Here is an 18950-nt window from a genome sequence, read left to right on the forward strand (position 1 = left end):
CTCACTTTCCTTTTTTGTCTCCTTTTTTTTTCTTTTAGTTGATAATAAAAGTCGTTTAGAACTCTGCCTTGTCACTGCTCAAGTGAAATAAAAATACTCTTACTCTCAGAAATGTTCTGCAATTGGCTTATTACTTTCTTCTAATGTTTTTCAAGATTTTCAGGCAGCATCTACATATGTCTGCAGCCAGCAGTTGCAATGGTTCAGTGTTTAAAAATTGCATTGCACTGACCAGATCAATTCCAGCTGAACTGACTCATGACAGGGAATAAACATGCCACCCCCCTGAAAAGATTATTTACCCACAACATTTTTGAGTTTCACATAAACATTACGGATTAAAGAAATAGGCTGATATGTCATTTGCCAATGGCAACAAGGGATTCCAGATTGTTTTCCTGGAATTTCAAAGTCTAAATTGTTTTGCCATCCATGAATTTGAGAAGTCTCCAAATAGCTAATTTTATTTAAAAGCATCTTCAGTAAGAAAATTTGCAGCCACATGAGGGCTTTCAGGTCAGTAATTACATCCCTTCCTTGTTTAGGGAACGAGCAAGTGTTTTGGCTTTTTGCTTACTATTTTCTTTTTGATATTTCTGTGAGCAGATTTTTTTACTTTCTACTTCACAATCTTGGCAATTCAGTGAAGCCAAAGGTAATATAGGTCCATTTGACTAGCACCAAAAAGATTATATTGCTCTTGCATTTTGAAGCTTGATATAGATGGATTGTTTCCAAAGAGGTTTCACTGAGACCTGGCAAAAAGAATGTCAGGTCACAGCTCTGTCAAGCATGGAACAGAGCTACCCTACCTGAGAGTTCTAACAATCTAAACAAAGTTCTTAACATTGCAGGTATTTACCTAAATGGTGTGTCCCATTAAAAGATTAGATTACAGAGTTTTAGGAGAAACTCAGATACTTTGTTCAGCTTCAAATTAGACATCCAGGTGATACTACTCATTTGTTTGCTGCTTCTCATTCTTATGAAACATTTTGAGTAACACGTGAATCAAATCCTATTATTCTAAAGAATCCATACACATGTAGTGGATCCAGATCACTGAAATGTATGAGAATATCCTTTCAAAAGAACAATCAATTTATTTTTGAACTTTGGGAAGAATTTCAAGTAGGGCTGTGAATGTGCGTGTGACTATAGAAGTGAACAAAGTGCTAGATCTAGCTACTGATGTTAAATTTCAATTCAACTTTCCATTATTTGTCACAAAGCCAAAATCAGCTTCTTCAATCAGTATCTTAAATCTGCATTTAGCAGCTTGGATAAATGGAATTCCAAGTTGACGGTGCCCTAAGAAGTTCATTGGACAGGATAGGTGGAAATTCAAATTGGAAGCCTCTTGAAAACAGACAGGAGTTTTCATGTGGCTTTAGCAAGTCCGTATCTCTGTTTCCTGTTACATGTACTGTCAGTGAGTCCCTAAACAGCTTCTACTGGTTGTGATAATTTCCCTATGCCTTTCTATTGGTTCAGTCTGATGTCAAGTATATGATATTTTGGAAAGAAAGTATAGATCTCCTGTTTTCCCTGCCTTTCACCTGGCACTTCACTCTTCAGCACTTGTTGTGTCCTCTGGGACTCTTACACGAATCACAGGTTGTACAGCCTTAAAATTATTTGTCTATGAAACTCACTTGATTCGTTGCCACATTGAAAGAGAAGTTTCTTCTGCTTGTCGGTTTTAGTTGAACTCATTTTAATCACCAGAGAAGCTTAATATGAAAATAAATTTAATTCTAATAAAGATGAGTTATGTTTTATATTGCAGAGTTGAAAGCATGGTTATAAAGGGGTAACATATGCAAAAGACAAATCTAAATTGAGTTAATAAGAGAAATCTGTCATAGCTGTTCTGCTGCCTCTACGTTAGCTAGAGGCCTTCGGAACTAGCTTTAATTTCTCTAGGAATGCTTAAAGAAGATCCTTCTCCATGCTTTTCTCCCTTCCTTTCCTACAGCTGGGAAACAACTTTTCTCCCTCCTGGTTCTTTTTGCAGTTTGAATGCAGCACTGTAAAAAAAAAATCTGCAAAACAGTAATAGTTCCTTATAAATTATGTTTCAGAGGAGGTGTAAGCTACCATCACATCTAAATGAGCTTAGTTTATGGTTTGTTTCAGCTTTTAATATCAATAGCATTTGATAGTGTTGATGATCTATGGGACAAGATTCCTCCATCACACACACAAACTCATGAAGGCAGGGTCACATTCACCAGTTCTTCCTGCTATAGAATATTCTCTCTTAAACAAGGTACTGTGACCAGAATGTGGGGGGTTTTAATTCTTTTGAATGTAAATGGTCTCACCTGCTTCACAGCAGTTTTTCTGTACCCATTATGTATGAGGAAAAGCTTTTCTGTTCTTTCCAAGGGCTTTGAATGTCCATTGTCCAGAAAACATAGAAATCTCCTCGATTGAATTGTATGCACAGAGATAAATCTAAATTGAAGGTAGAAGGAAAACCACTCGCATGTTAAAATGAATTGAACTCTATCATCAAACTTCGCTTTACCTTAAAGATATTTGAGTAACTTATTGAAGACCTTGAAGTATATTACTTCAGGCTCAATAATTAATTTATCAATGGTTAATGCTCTTGCAGTAAATCTACTAGATATACTCACCAGAGCTGGCCTGGTAATAACTGTTGAATAAATCACTTTGCATAATAATTCTTTTTTCATAAATTAATTTATTTAAATAACGATTATAATTTTTTTCCCCACAGTTTTGATACCTTTACCCTCCGCATTTGAAATCTTTCAGCATAGGTTTTCATTATGAAAAAAGAAACTTAAGGAAGGGTTTCAATTGTGATTATTTATGCGTAGATGTAATTTTAATTTATGAGAACAACAAAGGCTATATTCAGGAATTTAGAATAAATTTACTTTCTAGAAAATCCTGGGATCACACCCTCCTAACATTGTGCATCTACAAAGGAAAGATCATTTAAAGTGCCATAAACCTAAATTATAGCATTACTGGCCACTGTGAGATTTGACAGTATTTTCTAGTGATCTATGAGTTACATATTGAAGATTCTTGAGAAATCTGTGAAATCTTTGGCTGAAACTTACTTTCTAATAATAAAATTATTATAGTCTACTGACTTTTAAAACTTTTGTTGATTGAACTGATTTTAATTATGAATGACATTTTTCAGGTCATGTCATGGAAGCTGCTGAGCATTATGAAGCATTTTATCAGCTAGCAGAGGGATCATCATGGAAGGATGAGACAGGCCATACTTACAATTTACTGGCATGTGAGCATCTCTGGAGAATTTATACATTACTAGCAGACAAAATGCTAGAAAATAAAGAACACCAAGAGGCCATCAAAACACTAATAAAAGCTTTAAAGATGGCAAAAGAAGGTAGGTGGAAAATAATGCTTTCCCATTCCTTTATTCTCTGTGCATGTCATGATTTTCCCAAGAGTAAAGTAGAAATTGTGAAGGGTTTGGGTGATTATTTCCTGTGAAATTCAAAGACAAATGCTATCAATACACTTGCAGATGTCACTAAGGCAGAAATGCCTTCTTGCTGACAGCAAAGAAACTTTTAGATTCTTCAAAGCTTTATCTTTAAACAAACCTGACAATCTTGTGGGAATAATAACGTAAAACTGTGAGCCCATAATCAGAAAGTGAGGTCACTGATGGAAGCTTAGGTCACTGATTTTGATTGCTAGTCACTGTTGATTTGGCAATTTTTGAGTGATATTATCTGACAGAAAACAACCTTTTCACTCTACGTAGTTATTAAGTACTTGCAAAAAAAGTTTTCTTCTTCTGATTATCTTAATATACATAAATACTCTGAAACCTAAAGTAGCAAATTAGAGAATCACAGAATAGTGGAGATAGGAAGAGAGGCCTCTGGAAATCATCAGATTGGCTAGAGCAATCTGCCCAGGACTACATCTAGTCAAGATTTCAGTATTTCCACAGGTGGAGCCTCCATAACAACTCTGGGAAACACTTTCCACTGTTCAAACACCCTCACAATTACAAAGTTTTTTGTTGAGTTCAGATAGAATTCCATCTTGTGCCTTTTGCTTCTTGCCCTGTCGCTGAACACCACAGAGAAGAGTCTGGTTCCCTCTGCTTTACTTATGTACTAATAAGGTCACCCCTGAGCCTCCTCTTCTGTGATCCCAATAGTTCCAGTTCACTCAGCCACTCCTCATAGGAGAGATGCTCCCAGCCCCTTAGTCATCTTTGCAACACTTTGCTGGACTCACTCTGCTATGTCAGCACTCCTGGGGTGGGCACACCAATGCTGAATAGTGGCAAAGGATTACCCCCCATAACCTGCTTGAAATGCTCTGCCTGATGCAGCCTGGAATCCCATTGGTCGGTTCTGCCATGAACAGGCATTGCTGCCTCATGGACTTGCTGTCCTTCTCTGCTGAGGTTTTTTCCACTCAGTCAGCTCACAGCCTGAGCTGGTCCCTGGGGTCATCCTGTCCCAGGTGCAGGCCTGGGCACTTCCCCTTCCTGAACTTCATAAGACAGCCCAAGTCCCTCTGAGTGGCAGCACAGTCACCTGCCTTCTGGATCAACCCTTCCTCCCCAGTTTTGTATTGTCTGCAACATGCTGAGGGTGCACTTGATCACCCCAATCTGGGTCATTAATTAAGACATTATTATTATTAGTGCTGGTATTGATCCCTGAGTACACCACTAGTGACTGGCCTTCCACTGGACCTGGTGTGAGCTGCTGCTTACACCCTGCTGAAAGCCAGCAGCTCCCCTACTTTCAGTTTGCCTCCCTGTCTGTTTATCTAAGTGATCCTTCATCAGCACCTGTATAAAGATGTTATGGGAGATGGTGTCAGAAGCCTTGTTAAAATTGAGATTAAAATATCCACTTTTTTACCTTCTTCCACCAAGCCTTTTGTCTTATCATAGAAAGCCATCAGGTTGGTGAAGCACTGTCTGAAATCTGTGCTGACTCCTCATGATAGTTGTCTTGTTCTAGGTAATGGCTCTTGGAAGCTTTACCCATGTGTGGATAGGTTTAGGATTGGGGGAATTAGAATAGCATTTGAATGTTACATGTAATGTGAGATGCTGATCAGCTGGAAATACTGTGCTCTGGAGCATTTCTTACATATGAGAGGAATAGAAAAAAGAAAGCAAATCTTACCAGGTGACTTTATGAAAACATACATATTTTTCCAGATTTTTTTTGGGGGGAAGCTTAATAATGCTTTTTTTCTCGAAAGATACTGTTAATGGTCCACTTCTACAGAATTACTTTTTCTGGATGATTTTCCTAGATGATTACTTGGAGGGCTTCTCAGAAGTAAGATAGCAGTTCTCCAATAATAATCTTATTCCATGCACAGCAATTCAAGAGCCTTTCATGGTATTCCTTAAGGGGCATATTTTGCATATGAATTGCACATACAATTAATAGATAATATTAATTCAATATTTATAACCAGATACATTAGATACATTTTTTTAATTTAATAATGTATGCCCACATTAATCTCTTTCCCAGTCTTTGAGTAATAGCTGGGATAGATAGAATTAAAATATCCAAAATGGCCCAAAAAATCTAAAAGATTTTCCAAATTTTAAAATTAACTTTGCCACAAATGAATATGTGCCTATACAGGTAGATAGTATGACATAGCATTCCATAGAAAAGTATAAAATGTATTCAGTGAAACAAAGAAATAAAAAGAAATACCTTTATTAGGCCTGCAGATACTCTTGGAGAAAATGAACAAGCTTTCGGGCGTCTAATCCTGTGTGAATTTTGCTGTTTATTATTTTAAAAAGTGCTAGCAAATTATTTCAGATTCAGGGGGTTTTATTCTATAGTCTTTGAGTTCAGTAATGCTAAAGAACCAAAATTTCTCTATTGCCTTATCTCCTGAAAAATAATACTTTGAAACACCATTTGAAATCTAAATGCTTTTTTGTGGTAATTTTGGGGAAATAAGCCAAACAGGACTTAGGGGGCAAGAATTCAATTCTTTCCACACTGAATGTTTAATTTGTTAACTGTATGATTGGGAATGGATGTGGCACTTAGTGCCATGGTCTAGTAACCGTGGTCGTAGTGGATCAAGGGTTGGACTTGATGGTCTCAGAGGTCTTTTCCAACCCAGCTGATTCTATGATTCTGTGATTGTATTTGGCTAAATTTTTCTTTTAGTTAAATGACTAAATAACCTATTTTGGGGTTACGTGCACTTTAGTAGATCTGTTTTGTTAGTTGGCTGTTTAGAACTTTTCTCTTGGGAGAATGTACCCAAATACTGAGAATGCCAATACAATAAAGCAGCTGAAGAAGGATACATGTAGCCAATAACTTCTCCATTTCTTTCAGCTGCATCTGATCAAGTATAAGCTTTTAGCTTTTTCTATAGCTGTTGTCTATAATACATGCTTAAATCACAGCTGGAGTAAAACTGCTGCTGCTAATAATCACTCTAGTAGCTAGAAAGATTGTTGATGAAATTTCCCATCAACAGCTTCTTATTGCTAGTGAAAACTACTGGAAATTAAGAGATTGTCAAAATGGATCTGATGCCTTCCACAACTTACTTTGACCGGGCAGATGTTCCAGTGCCATTACTTCAGATCAATCACTTTCAATAGTTCATAAGGCATGTATTGAATATCACTATGCTGTTTTTCTCTTTAAATTTTAGAACTTTTTTCTGAGGAGTTCTCCAGTTCGCATTCCAGAGCCAAATGGGTACAAGATGCCATCTATAATGTCCATTCTGTCCTTCTGGACCATCATCTGTGGTTATGTATTTTGTGAATTAGGATTAGATATTACCCACTTCAGACTCTCAAATTGTTCCTGAGCGAGGAAGAAAGTTTTTTACATCCCTAGAACCTTTGAACATTATTCTTCTGTAAAACTACCCTTTGGCCTTATTAAGCCTTTTAAGGGATATTGAATATTGGGGAGAAAAAATGAGGTTTTTGATTTACAGTCTTTTAGTAATTTTAAATAACATATTAAGTGCTATAGATAGAAAATTGCTATGCCCTCAGCAATTGCTATCAGTCAGAGAGTTCCAGAACTAAATATAGGCTTCTGTGTGTTTGGACAGAAAGAATTAGTCTGACAATTGTGAGCAGATAATCTCCCTTTTCATTGCAACTGTATTAATTTATGCATTTTACAAATTTCCCTGACGTGCAGTTATGCTTCAAGTTTATTTTTTGCTATTCAGTGTGTTGAAGTAGATTGATATTGAGCAAAAGAAAGATATAATTTTATCTACAAGTTTTTTAAATGTTCTGGAGGGAAATTTTTGAATATAGTGTGATATAGTAAGAACTTATATAATTAATGCATATTTATTTCAGTATTTTAGCCTCAGTGATTTTCTATTGAGGCTAAAATAGCTAAAAAAGACCAGCAAGTAGTTTGTTAGATCAGTATCAGTGAAACAAAACCTGGCATGGAAAAGCAGATGTACCTCAGTTAGCAACTGCCTGTGCAGAATTTTCTATAACTACTGCTTGCAAGAATAACTTGCCTATTTTTTTAGCTATTTTAGCCTACATTAGCTTGTAAAATAGCCCTGAGAACAAGAGAGATGAAACTGGTCTACTGATGGTTCTCTCTTGGTGTTTTACTAAGGTTCACATTAGCAAAATTTATTGATCAACATATTTTTTGTGATTATACATTAGGGTCTGTTACATATTTGCAGCTACTTTTTATTTTGTATATTGTATATTCCTAAAGTGAAGACACTGGGACTATTAAACAGTTAGTAGTCAATTGGAGAGAACATTACAGCCTGTTAATTTGATTTTACTTCATTCTCTGACTTTGCTGAACCTTCTTGTTGAACTTTGTTCAAGTCCACAGCCTCTCTTTAATTACCACTGCATGGTTTTGGAAAGAGATAAATGGCAGGGGTAAGGAGAAGGAAAAATTTGCTACAGTATTTTAACATCTGTGTATTATTTAAGAACCCACAAGAACTGTCTACACTAATGTCATTTAGTTCAGATTACATTGGTAATGGTAACTTCAATCCTTTCTTTAGCAGGTAATGTAAAGATGGAAGGAGAAGCTGCATATTGCTTAAGTTTGGCATATCATTTTTCTGGAGAACAACAGACAGCATTATCAGTAAGTTTATTTTAAAGTTGCTTTAGCTTTCTCAGTGCCTTTCTCTGCCTCCTTGACATCCTAGACATTTGGGGAGTGGAAAAAACTTGGAGAGCCTTGGCTCACAGACCTTTTATACAACTGCATCAAGTTCTGTAGGCAGGGATCCATGTGGCTAAGCACTTCTGGTTCCAATAAATTCCAGAACTGATAGAGTCCAAGTTTCCATACTTGGATCTGTAGAAATAATATAAACTGACAATTCAGATTATATGTGACTAGCTTTCCTTTTCCTGTATATATGCATATATAAAACAGTTTTTATTTAGCTAGAGTTTTGTAAAAACACCTTTTTTTTTTTTTTCAGATTAGTTTGATACAGTATATTTCTGAGCAACAATGAAAAATATATCAATTTACATATTGAGTTTTTCAGAACATGAGGAATTTAGAAGAATATGAATTGCTTTTGGTATGAAAAGCTGTAATGATGATGCAATACCTTTTGTCAATACTTGAGTTCAAATTACTGTTCTCTTGTTTCCCTTGAGCCTTAATAATTCTAAGACAATGAGAGTTCTACATGTGGAATTCTTGTCTGAAAGGAGGGTTTCTCTACTTCCTCACAGATTCAGTGTGTGAGGAAAGACAAACAGCAACTTGATTTGTTTGTGCCAGTCATCAGAAAAGTCACAGTCCTCCATGATCCTCTTAGAAATATTCTGTGGAAAACTAATTGGTTTGAATATTTTGTCCTTGATTATTATAATTAATCAGCTGGATAATTATTGTTTCTGTTTGTTCCTTTAACTGCAGAGTGACTCGGTATTCAATTACTGAACATGATTTATAGAGGTCATTCATTGTGGGTATTTGTTGTGATGGTTTATTTTTTTTTTCAGAAATAGAGCAATAGAAGTCACAGAATGAATTCAGCATATATTTAATATTACTTACTTGGCTTCTGCAGTGTAGGAGGGGTTCTAGGTTTCTGTCTCAAAATGTCCTTTACATGCTTTTTGTCATTTGTGATACGATTTTTCTAAAAGTTGTTGACTATCTTTATACATAAATCTTCCATGCTGATAGTCCTATCTTCTGTATAAATCAACTGGATTCTGGAAAGTGGGAGCCTGTTTTCACATCTGGTAAAGTCTATAGCTCAATGTGAAAGTATTTCAAAATTTAAAAGCTACATATAATTTTATAAAATTGTATCTAATAGTTGCAACACTAATAAGAATATAATATTTTACCTCTCCCAGGAATGCAGTATGATAGGTCAGACTCGTGTTTTTTGTACTGCAGTTTACCTGCCATTGTTTTCTGACTGACAAGTGTGTCGGCATTCTTGTCTGAACAACTTTTCTTTTGATTTTCTGAGAGTCACACTACATTGTTTGAATTGTGAAAATAAGCAAATTTGCTAAATAGAGAAACCTGTACACATGTTTGATCTCTCCATCACAGGAGAAATTAATTAATGAACAAGACTGCATGGTCTCCTGGATATACCAAGGATCAAACTACCATGGAAAGTGTCAGAATTATTAGGTGTCCTGACATTATTTCCTCAGGATCTATTGTGTCTACATTTTATTGCTACTCCTTTTGTTTCATTGCTCCCCCATGTCTCCTGTCAAAAAGTTACAGCAATCATTTGGAAGTTCTATTTCTTTTTGTTGCATGCAGGTATTTTTTTTAAGGGAGCTTCTGAAACCTTGAATTTTGTAATATACTACTTACTACTATTAATTTAAAGTATATAAATAATAGGTTATGCCTATTGTTTTTAGTCCCCGTTAAAGGCAGTTAAAGCAATGTGCAATTATGTTAAAAGGGCAAGAAGGTCTCTGTAGTACAAAATAAATTTTACACTATGTTAGGAGTATAAAATGTTATTTTAACAGTAATGAAAATATCAGTACTTTTCTGTGTCATGAATAGAGTGGCATTTCCTAATATAATGGCATTTCTAATAATATTACATAAGAAACCTATCAAGTGCTGTCATTCAGAAAATACACTGTGTGCTGTGGGACTTAGCACAAGGGGTACAGTTTTATTTCCTATTGTCCTACGATCAACACAGACAGCAGTAAAGTATCAGTGGTTGACAGTAGTGTAGAGCACAAGTTGTCCTCACTCTCCAATTGGAAATCATTGCCTAAAATTTACCCTTCTGTTCTCAGTTTAATGGTCTCTGTATCCAAGGGGAGCTCAGATGCTTACGGAGATGAAATCATTGCATCCTGTTCCCAGAGGAGCACTGGTTATCATTACACATAACATGCAGACAATACTGCTTGGAGCCAGTTTGCCTCATGGTAATATGTAGTTCATCACCAGCTTCTGTAGCATGCTAAAGAGGTCTTGCCACACAGCTTGGGACTATTCGGGTGTAGGCTCAGGGGTCTCAGCAGTTATTTCCCTGCTTTGCATCAGTTTTCATCTTCTTTATCCTTTTGTGCTGTGGTCCACCTCAGGCAGTCTCCTTCTAGGGGAATCTGAAAGGAGCAGCTGTTACAGACACCATTTCCTCCAATTGTTGCCACTTGGTTCCCTTTGCTCTTTAGCCTGCTGCTCCCTCCCCCAACATGCACACACAGTAGAATGCATATGAACTTGTTTCTCTTTCATTCATGTCTTCTAGCAGAGCGGAGAAGCATATGTTCAAAATAGTCATTATCTGATGCAGTAATTAAAGGTTGAAATGATTAAGCTGAAGCCTATTCTATAAAAAAAAAATATGCAGTCACTTTGTATCGAATGGGCTAGTTTTGTTAGAGGAGGTTTTTTATTTTCTGGGCACTATGTGTTTAATCTAACGCGATTTGATTTGGCGTATAATCTGTATAAATTAGTTTAATTTTATTTGATATATATGATTGATTTCAGTGGAGCCACTCAGATGTAAAAATATAAGTGTGTGCAAGTTTAAAAGCCTGAAAACTAATTGTGTTCAATAGCAGTGGGGTATGTTCGTAATATTTTCATATCATCTGGTTTATAATCAAGCCTAATGGTTTTTCAACAAAATACTAATAGTTCACATTTTATAGATTTTATCTTAAACACTATAGATTTTGTCAGGCAGATTTCTCCATCTAGGCTAATTTTAAAGTAAAAGTTACTCTTTACTTGTTTTTTTCTTCACACTCATTATATGAGCTGAGTATTAAGTGAGACACTTCTGTGTCATTAGGAATCTTGCATGAGGTATTGTAATGTAATGCTGGATGTGGGAATTTTTTTTAGACTGGGCTTTCAAGAATGCTTCAAAGTGTAGGGTATCATGGATTTTTTTTTCTTTCAATTAGAATTGCATCCCAAATCATCAGGAAAAATCCAGTCCTCATTCTTCATCTAAGTGTTAGTTTTTTCTAAGTATTCCTTTATTTTGGATATTGAATCCTGTATTTCATATATATTACATATTTAAATAATGTAGACAGTGTTTTTGAGTACCTGAGATTCATGCCAAACTAAATGTGGTAATTTATGACATAATGCTATCTGCATGAATTGTCAGAATTACGATATACAAGCCACAGGCACAAAATTATCAAGAAAATTTATGAACCTACAAAGACATCTTCACATTCAAAATGACCCTGTTAAAGTAATCAGAGGTGATTTATGGCCATAAACTTAATTTCTGAAAAATTCTGTGTCAAAACAGCTGGAAATTTTGTCTTAACTCATGCAGATAGAGAAAATATAACTGTAGCTGGGGTGCAGGTATTCTGAACTTAGTATGTACAATATATTTTATCTAATTGTATCTATTATATCCAGTTATGTAGATTATGCCTGTATGTATATATTTATGGATTTGGTGAATCAAGGAGGAGCTTAGTGAGTCAAAGAACTCCAAAAGGTAGAGTGACTGTTATCCTCTTTTATTCCAAACATTGTGGAAGGTGGTTGAGAAGAATGAGCATCATTCCTGGGAGATTCACTTACTATTCTAGTGCTTTACTAGAAGGCTGAACTTAAGACATGTTTTTGTCAGTGTGTCTATCTGGGTTTAGGTTTACTGTCACTGAGTTTAGGTTTAAGCTAAACTACTAACTTCTCTTACCACAAAAACAAACACTCAAATGGAGACTGACAAGACACATTAAAAGATACTATTTAATGGAAATCATTTCAAACTTCTTTCTTTTAAATCAGCCAGATTGTCCTTTATTTATCTCTAAGTGATATTTAGTCAGTAGTAAGGAAGTGTAACCTTTTCAGCTTAGCAGATGGCATCACGTGCTTAAAAAACATTTTGGCATACCAGTTTAAGAAAAAGTGTCATCATTCCTGGAGGCATCAGAATAGTAAACTGGATTTTTGTCAAGATAAATGTGCCACCAAGAATATCATCTGTAAGAAAACACTCTTAAATACAGAACTATTGCAGAATTACACTAGTCAAGTTATACAAAAATTATAGAGTGGGAGAAACAGAAAATATTAAATACATAAAAAATCTATTACCTGATAAGAAAATCACATTACCACATTTCCTTGTTCTCTCATAGAAACAATGAAAAATAAATGTACTAGTAACTTGTTGACATTAACCTTACTCTACAGGAGTCTCATATTCCATAAGAATGGCTGCCAAACACCATAAATGGGTGGATTTTCATCTCATCCATGATAATTTTCAATTTACTCATTCATACATCCCAAAAGAGTAAGGCAGCTGCAGTGAGTTGCAGATTTGACTGCATGAGCTGTTAGAAAAATCAATAACACCTTTCAGAATTCAGAATTGTTTGACCACTTGTTTTCTCAGGAATCTGAATACAAGTTGATGACAAAACTTAAAACTCCAGTTTTGGGGGCTGTGCCTGGAGGACATTATTTTGTTTGGTTTTAATTCCAAAACAGTATGAAAGTTGCTGGGGTTATATATATTTGCAAAATGTATGCACCCTCACATAAAATACATATATTAAACATTCTGCATTTAGAAGTCATGCTATTTAACATATCAAATGTGGTTTCCCAAACTTCAAACTCTTTTTTTTTTTTTTTAAGATTTTGGCTCAGGATATCTGCTACAAAATGGCAAGTTTTATTATTGCCTTACACACATGCACACACACACACGTACACACACACACTTGCACACACAAACACTTTCCATATGACTTTGCAAAGAAATGGAGGGGACTGCAGTGCAGCACCAGGAAAAGTATATTTACATAATAGATATTCCAAGATCAAGACTCTGAATCATTTCCATGAAACTCTTTCTAGCTCTTATGTTTGAACTCAAAGAACCAAATTGAAATTGTCCCTTACTGGAGGTTTACTTAAACTGCTCATCAATGGAATAAAAATATCCTTGCATCTATTTTCACCAGGGCATGGAGCCTTTGCTCAGGTCCTACCTTTTTGATAATAGTTGCTGGGATGGAACAATCTGCATGTTCTCTGCCAGGTATGGCCAGTGCAGATGGCTCTTCCTTATGTTTTCCCCAGCAAAGTAGGAGCCAGATTGTGAACACAGCTATACACCCTGATTTATGGGAAAGAAGGTTACAATTAGTAACTTACCCTGACTGAAGTTTCTAAAACTCCAGTAACTGTCTTCTGTCAATTAAAAGACGTGATTAAGGCATTTTCTATGTACTCTATTGAAACTTTTTTTAAAGTAGCTAATAAAATATGCTGCTGGTTGTTTTTTTTTCTTTCACCCCCTTTTTTCTTTTCTTTTTAAATACCTGCCACTCATTTCATTCTCACAGGCTGGGAATAAAAAAGACAAAGCAGTACAATTGCATGTTATAGGGATTATTTACCTTATGAACTTTAGACTATATTGGATTTCTAGCTTAGCTGTACTAAACCTCAGCACCTAAATGCTGTATATAATTGAGGGAAAGAGATAGTTGCAGCATGTCTAAGTTTGTAGCTTATATTATCTGAGAAACAATGGCTTCCAAGACCTTAGGAACCATCAGTCCATTAGTGTATATCCATTAGGGAAACTGCACATACTATACCCAGGGCTGTAGCAAACTGCTGAAAAACTATGAGAAGTTTTCTAATTCCGTTAGATAATATGCTTACAGAAGTTAGACTCTTAATGTGTTTTGAGAAATGAAACATTTGCACCCATGCTGTACAAACTCAGGAAATTTTGTACTTAAATGCAAATGTATTCATAATGTGGGGAGGTTTTGTTTTCCATTGTATAGTTAATTCTAATGAACAGGTTATAAAAAAATATTCTGTAAAGTAAGGCTTTTAAAATTAGATTGGTTTCTCAAATTGGCATAGTTCAAGCTACAGCAATTCATTTATTAAATATGTGTTTAAATTTCAATTCAGTTATTCTCATTGACTTCGGGGGACAACTTATATATTCCGGTGCGAGCAAATCTGTAACAACCTTGCTTGATCAGGACCATTGATGGCTAGATTGGAGAATAGGTCTTGATTCAGCCATTAGATCTTAAGGAATTTAAAATTTATCCTTTGATAGATAAATAACCTGAGAAGTTAAAACACTGAAGCATGCCAGTGTAAAACCTAGAGCTTCCTGCCTCCTTGCTAGAAGCAATTTGTTTTGCTTTTTTGCTTTCAGCTTATGTATTATTTCAGAGCTGATCAAAAGAATTGGTAGCAAAGTGTGAAATAAATTGTACTTCTAAATAAATCGATTTCACATTCCTTGGTGCTTTAAATGATTTTAGTAATATTAATATTTAAAATATTTCTGTCTGAAATCTTTTTATGACTACACAATATAACAGTAATGGCCACCATTTCATTCTGCTGTTTTTCATACTAGTATATTAAACAGTAAACATTGTAAAAATACTATCTTTTAGCACTGAAATGGATGCAAAAGATTTCAACTGTCTATTTGCATGTAAATGACTTAAGTTTTATTCAGTCAGTAAGAACAGTCTATTAATCCTTTTACTACATTATATGGGTTAAAACTTAAAGAATATAAGATTTTCAGCTCAATGAAAACTTTTCCTTAATTTCCATATTTACAGAAAACTGATGTTTTTTAATTGACGTAAATTGTTTTTATACTTTCCTAGTTTATCTCTGCAGTTTTTACTATTGTGTCATGCGAATTTTAACTGTTAGTTTGTTTGCTTTTAGCTAGGAAAACTTTGTGTAGTTAAAAATGTCTGTTTAAGACTGGACTAAAGATATTAATGAGGATGAAAAAGAATATTTACAGATGCCTTGTCTAAGAAGTAATGGGCAGTTAAGCATGCACATACATATAATATGATATTAATTCTTAGAAGGCTACAGTGATCTGACAGCCAGGTACATTCATGTAGACATAACAATCTGATAAAAGCAGTCCAGACATCTGGACCACAGTGCTGCTACACAAAAACATTTCTGAACAATTCGTATTATTGCACTTACCCAAATTTCCAATCTTCTCCACCCCTTTCTCCTTGTTCCTTTCTCCGGCTCTGCCTTTGTCTCTTATGTACTGGCAGAATCTCATTTTTCCTTTACAAGTCACCTCCATCTGCTTATGTGTCAGAGTGGCCCTCGTGCCACACATCACATTGAGGAATTCTCAGGATGAGGGGCTGTATTCACATCACTACTTCTGTCTCAGCACTGTTTCATGCTTGTCACTGCTCAGCACTCAGCGCCACACTGCCTTGTTTTGTCAATAACCATTTATTTGTTGCTGGAATAGTAGCAACCATTACATCTGACCTCCCTGTTTCATCAATTATGAATAGATTATTGGATGTGAACATCTGCAAAAGCTTGCTGTTGAACTTACCTCCTGGCTGGGATTAGATAAAGTATTAAACTGTTGTTTATTGTCAGGCCAAAACTCTACTGGGAAGCCAGGGAATTCCAAGACTAGCAGACTCCCATCAACAAGCACCAAAAATTGTTTAGTATTGCCACCGTTTCCCATAAGAGCGTAGCCATTTATTATTTACACTTATTACTAGTTGTTATAACATACTTGATAAAAGCTCTTGGCAGGCACAGTGTTTCCAGCTATTGTCACATCTGTCAGGATGGAAAGGATACATAAACTGTTTTTTCCTCTTATATGGCTGTTAAAGGGTAACAGATGAAGCTTCTTCACTCCAGACTGCTAAGCCATGCTTTATTTTGAAGAAATATGTCAACAGTGGCTGGTTTGGAAAACATTACGTTCCCATCCTAAATAAAGATTACAATAACCTTTTCTAGGGCAATGTCTTTTGCAATAAAGATTTCAAATTGTACAATAATAACAAACTAAAACACTTGCATTTGGTTTTTGCTCTGAAGGAGCTGGATGATTTTTTTTTTTTAATTTTATTTATTTTAATAAAACCCTTTATGGGGTATAGGAAATAAAGAAATGATTACTTCATTCCTTCAAAGTTGTTGGTGTAGAGAATCAGAATTATTATAATTATTAGTGGCACAGAAGGTCAGAATTAAGGACAGTAATACAGAAACTAATACAGAATAAATAAGAAGGATGGGAACACAAGTTAATGTTTATTCAATCATCTGTACATTTCATCTCTTTTAAGTTTCCTGTGCAGCAAAATGAAGCAAACAGGGTGAACTCCTGACCTTGTGAAAGCCAACAGAAGTTTGAAATTACTCTGGGAAAAGGAACTTTTTCAATTAGTTACTTGTATTTACATATCATTCACTCAGAATCAAAGCAAAATGTACATACTCAGAATATTATGCGAAGAATACAAATAAGACTTGATACAGACAAAGAGCCCTAGGTCTTACCTTGATAGAATGTTAAGGAATGAGTGAAATGTTTGTCTCCCCTCCTTTAATCCCGTCAACCGATGCAGACACAAGTAACCTGAAGCATATATTGCTGTGCATTTATAGAGCATAAAGGCAAACATTGCACTTGATAGCCAAGTATATCAGGGGAGGGAGGAGTGTGGACTGGATGGAGCAGTTACCCACAGGGACAGTGTGAACCAGGCAGCACCTCAGTGATAGCCATATCCTAGCAAAAGCCTGTGGAAAGTCTTGAACCAGGGTGTTCCACTTTGTCGTGTGACTTAGACAGACTTCTGGGTGGATTCTTCTACTTCCCTCTCCTGTCCCTGATTCCCTTGCTCCGAGGTGTGTGCTTATGCTATACATTGTCAAAATACCCACAATGAAGTCCCTGGAATAGCAGCTGTGAAACAGACCAGTTTGGCTAATTCCAGAAAAAGTCATGTCTCTGTAGGAAGAATGACAATGTTTGTGCATATCTGAATATTTTTTTTCTGTTGATTTATCAAAACAGAACAGTCCGGTGTAATTGGATGGAGCTACTGGCAAGGAGTTAACATTCACAGAATTTGAATTGGTGCATTTCAGCTGTGGGAAAAGAGGGAGAACTAAGAGTTCTGGCAAATCAGGGGCTGCTCCCTCTTTCCCCAGTGGGGCACCCAGCCTCTGTGTCCCTTAACTGCGTGGTTCCAGACGGAATGCTTTATTGCTTCTACCATGGATGCTCACTATGCCTGAGTACATTTGGCATCTAACAAGGCGTGGCCTGCCATTCAGATGGTGTTGGTGCATGATTTTCCAGGGATCAATGAGCTCTTCTCACTGTGATCAATACATTACACGAAACAATGCAATTTTCTTACTGCTGTCCAACCTCTCCCACAGTGTTCTGGACAAAATAAGAATACATCTGGGTTTTTGATGTGAAACTTTTCTTACTCAGCATGGCCACAGGACTGTAACCACTCATATTATGGTTATAAAGACTGAAATTTTTAATCATTTCTGAATATGCATTTCTTGTGGAGCTTCTGGGCAGAGTTCACTGAACTGCAGAATGCCTATGCATACAGTTTTCTTGTCTTTTATTGTCATTGGGCTGCATCAAAGTGATTATTCAGCAACCACCAGAACTATGGGTTTTTTTCTGAAAGTATTTAAGAGGTACTAAGTGGTATGAAGCCAGTAGTCTCACTTTATTGCATTGTCTGTCTTGCAACACCTATTGTTGGCTTCAGAAAAATACTGTCAGATGCTGCGAGCCAGGCTGGGCCTTGGCCTGCGACTGCAGTCCCTGTCAGAAATCATTAGCTGGTGATCTCTTTGACTAATGTTCCAGCTGATTGTCTGATTCATGTTCAAGGTCTGTAAATGAGGCAGAAGCATCTTTACTGCTCACCAGCTGTGAAATGGCTCATCACAGCTAGATTTTCAGAAATCAAAATAAAGGTATTTCCAATAAAGTTTGACAACAATATCAAGTGTAAAGCTGAGAACGAAACTATGTTTTTGTGTCCTTTAAGGTTACAGTGTTATAAATCAATATTATCTCGTTGTGCTTTTGGCAGAGTAATATATTTTACCAAAACAGAAGTAGTAGCATTAATCTTTTGTTGAGTTGGATAGACATTCTTTATTCAACATAGATTCATACTTTCGATTTTTACTGTTTTGCCCATTATCCCCTGATGTATTAATGTTATATACTAATGAGGTGTGTGCATGTTTTCATGTATGTATAAAAGAAGTACAGGTGTGACAACAATGAAAAATAAAGGGTGGGATTTTGGGGGTGGGGGGTTCTTGGGGGAGGAGCTGGTATATCTGTTTTATGTTAATGGAATAACCCCAGGAGAGTCACACTGGCGTAATGCTGAGATAACTGAGAAGTAAATCTGGGCCTGAGATCTGACTAATATTTTTCTTGGCAGAGGAGGTAAATAAGAAATTCACCGCTAGCTAGAAAATTAGTGCAAGAGCTATACCACAAATAGGCTGTAGTTTGAGGATTTAAGCAGAGCTCATTATTTTATTTTTACACTGTAACTAATTGTAGATACAACG

The 18950-nt window shown here is 35.9% G+C and overlaps 1 protein-coding gene across 5 annotated transcripts in view; it reads left to right on the forward strand.

Annotated features, from left to right (window-relative positions):
• The window catches only part of TTC29 (tetratricopeptide repeat domain 29), a 196076-nt gene that overhangs the window by 113733 nt on the left and 63393 nt on the right, over nt 1–18950 (forward strand). For 4 of the 5 annotated variants that reach the window (XM_027890662.1, XM_027890657.1, XM_027890661.1 and 1 more), the window contains exons 6-7: nt 3188–3400; nt 8065–8150. In XM_027890662.1, coding sequence (XP_027746463.1) covers nt 3188–3400; nt 8065–8150 — 299 coding nt within the window. The remainder of the gene's footprint in view (nt 1–3187; nt 3401–8064; nt 8151–18950) is intronic. The other variant, XM_027890658.1, reaches the window with a different exon arrangement.

The sequence above is a fragment of the Empidonax traillii genome, unplaced genomic scaffold (genome assembly GCF_003031625.1).
Source record: "Empidonax traillii isolate 1590-97213 ecotype Southwest subspecies unplaced genomic scaffold, ASM303162v1 scaffold293:size840699, whole genome shotgun sequence".
Taxonomy (NCBI): Eukaryota; Metazoa; Chordata; class Aves; order Passeriformes; family Tyrannidae; genus Empidonax; species Empidonax traillii.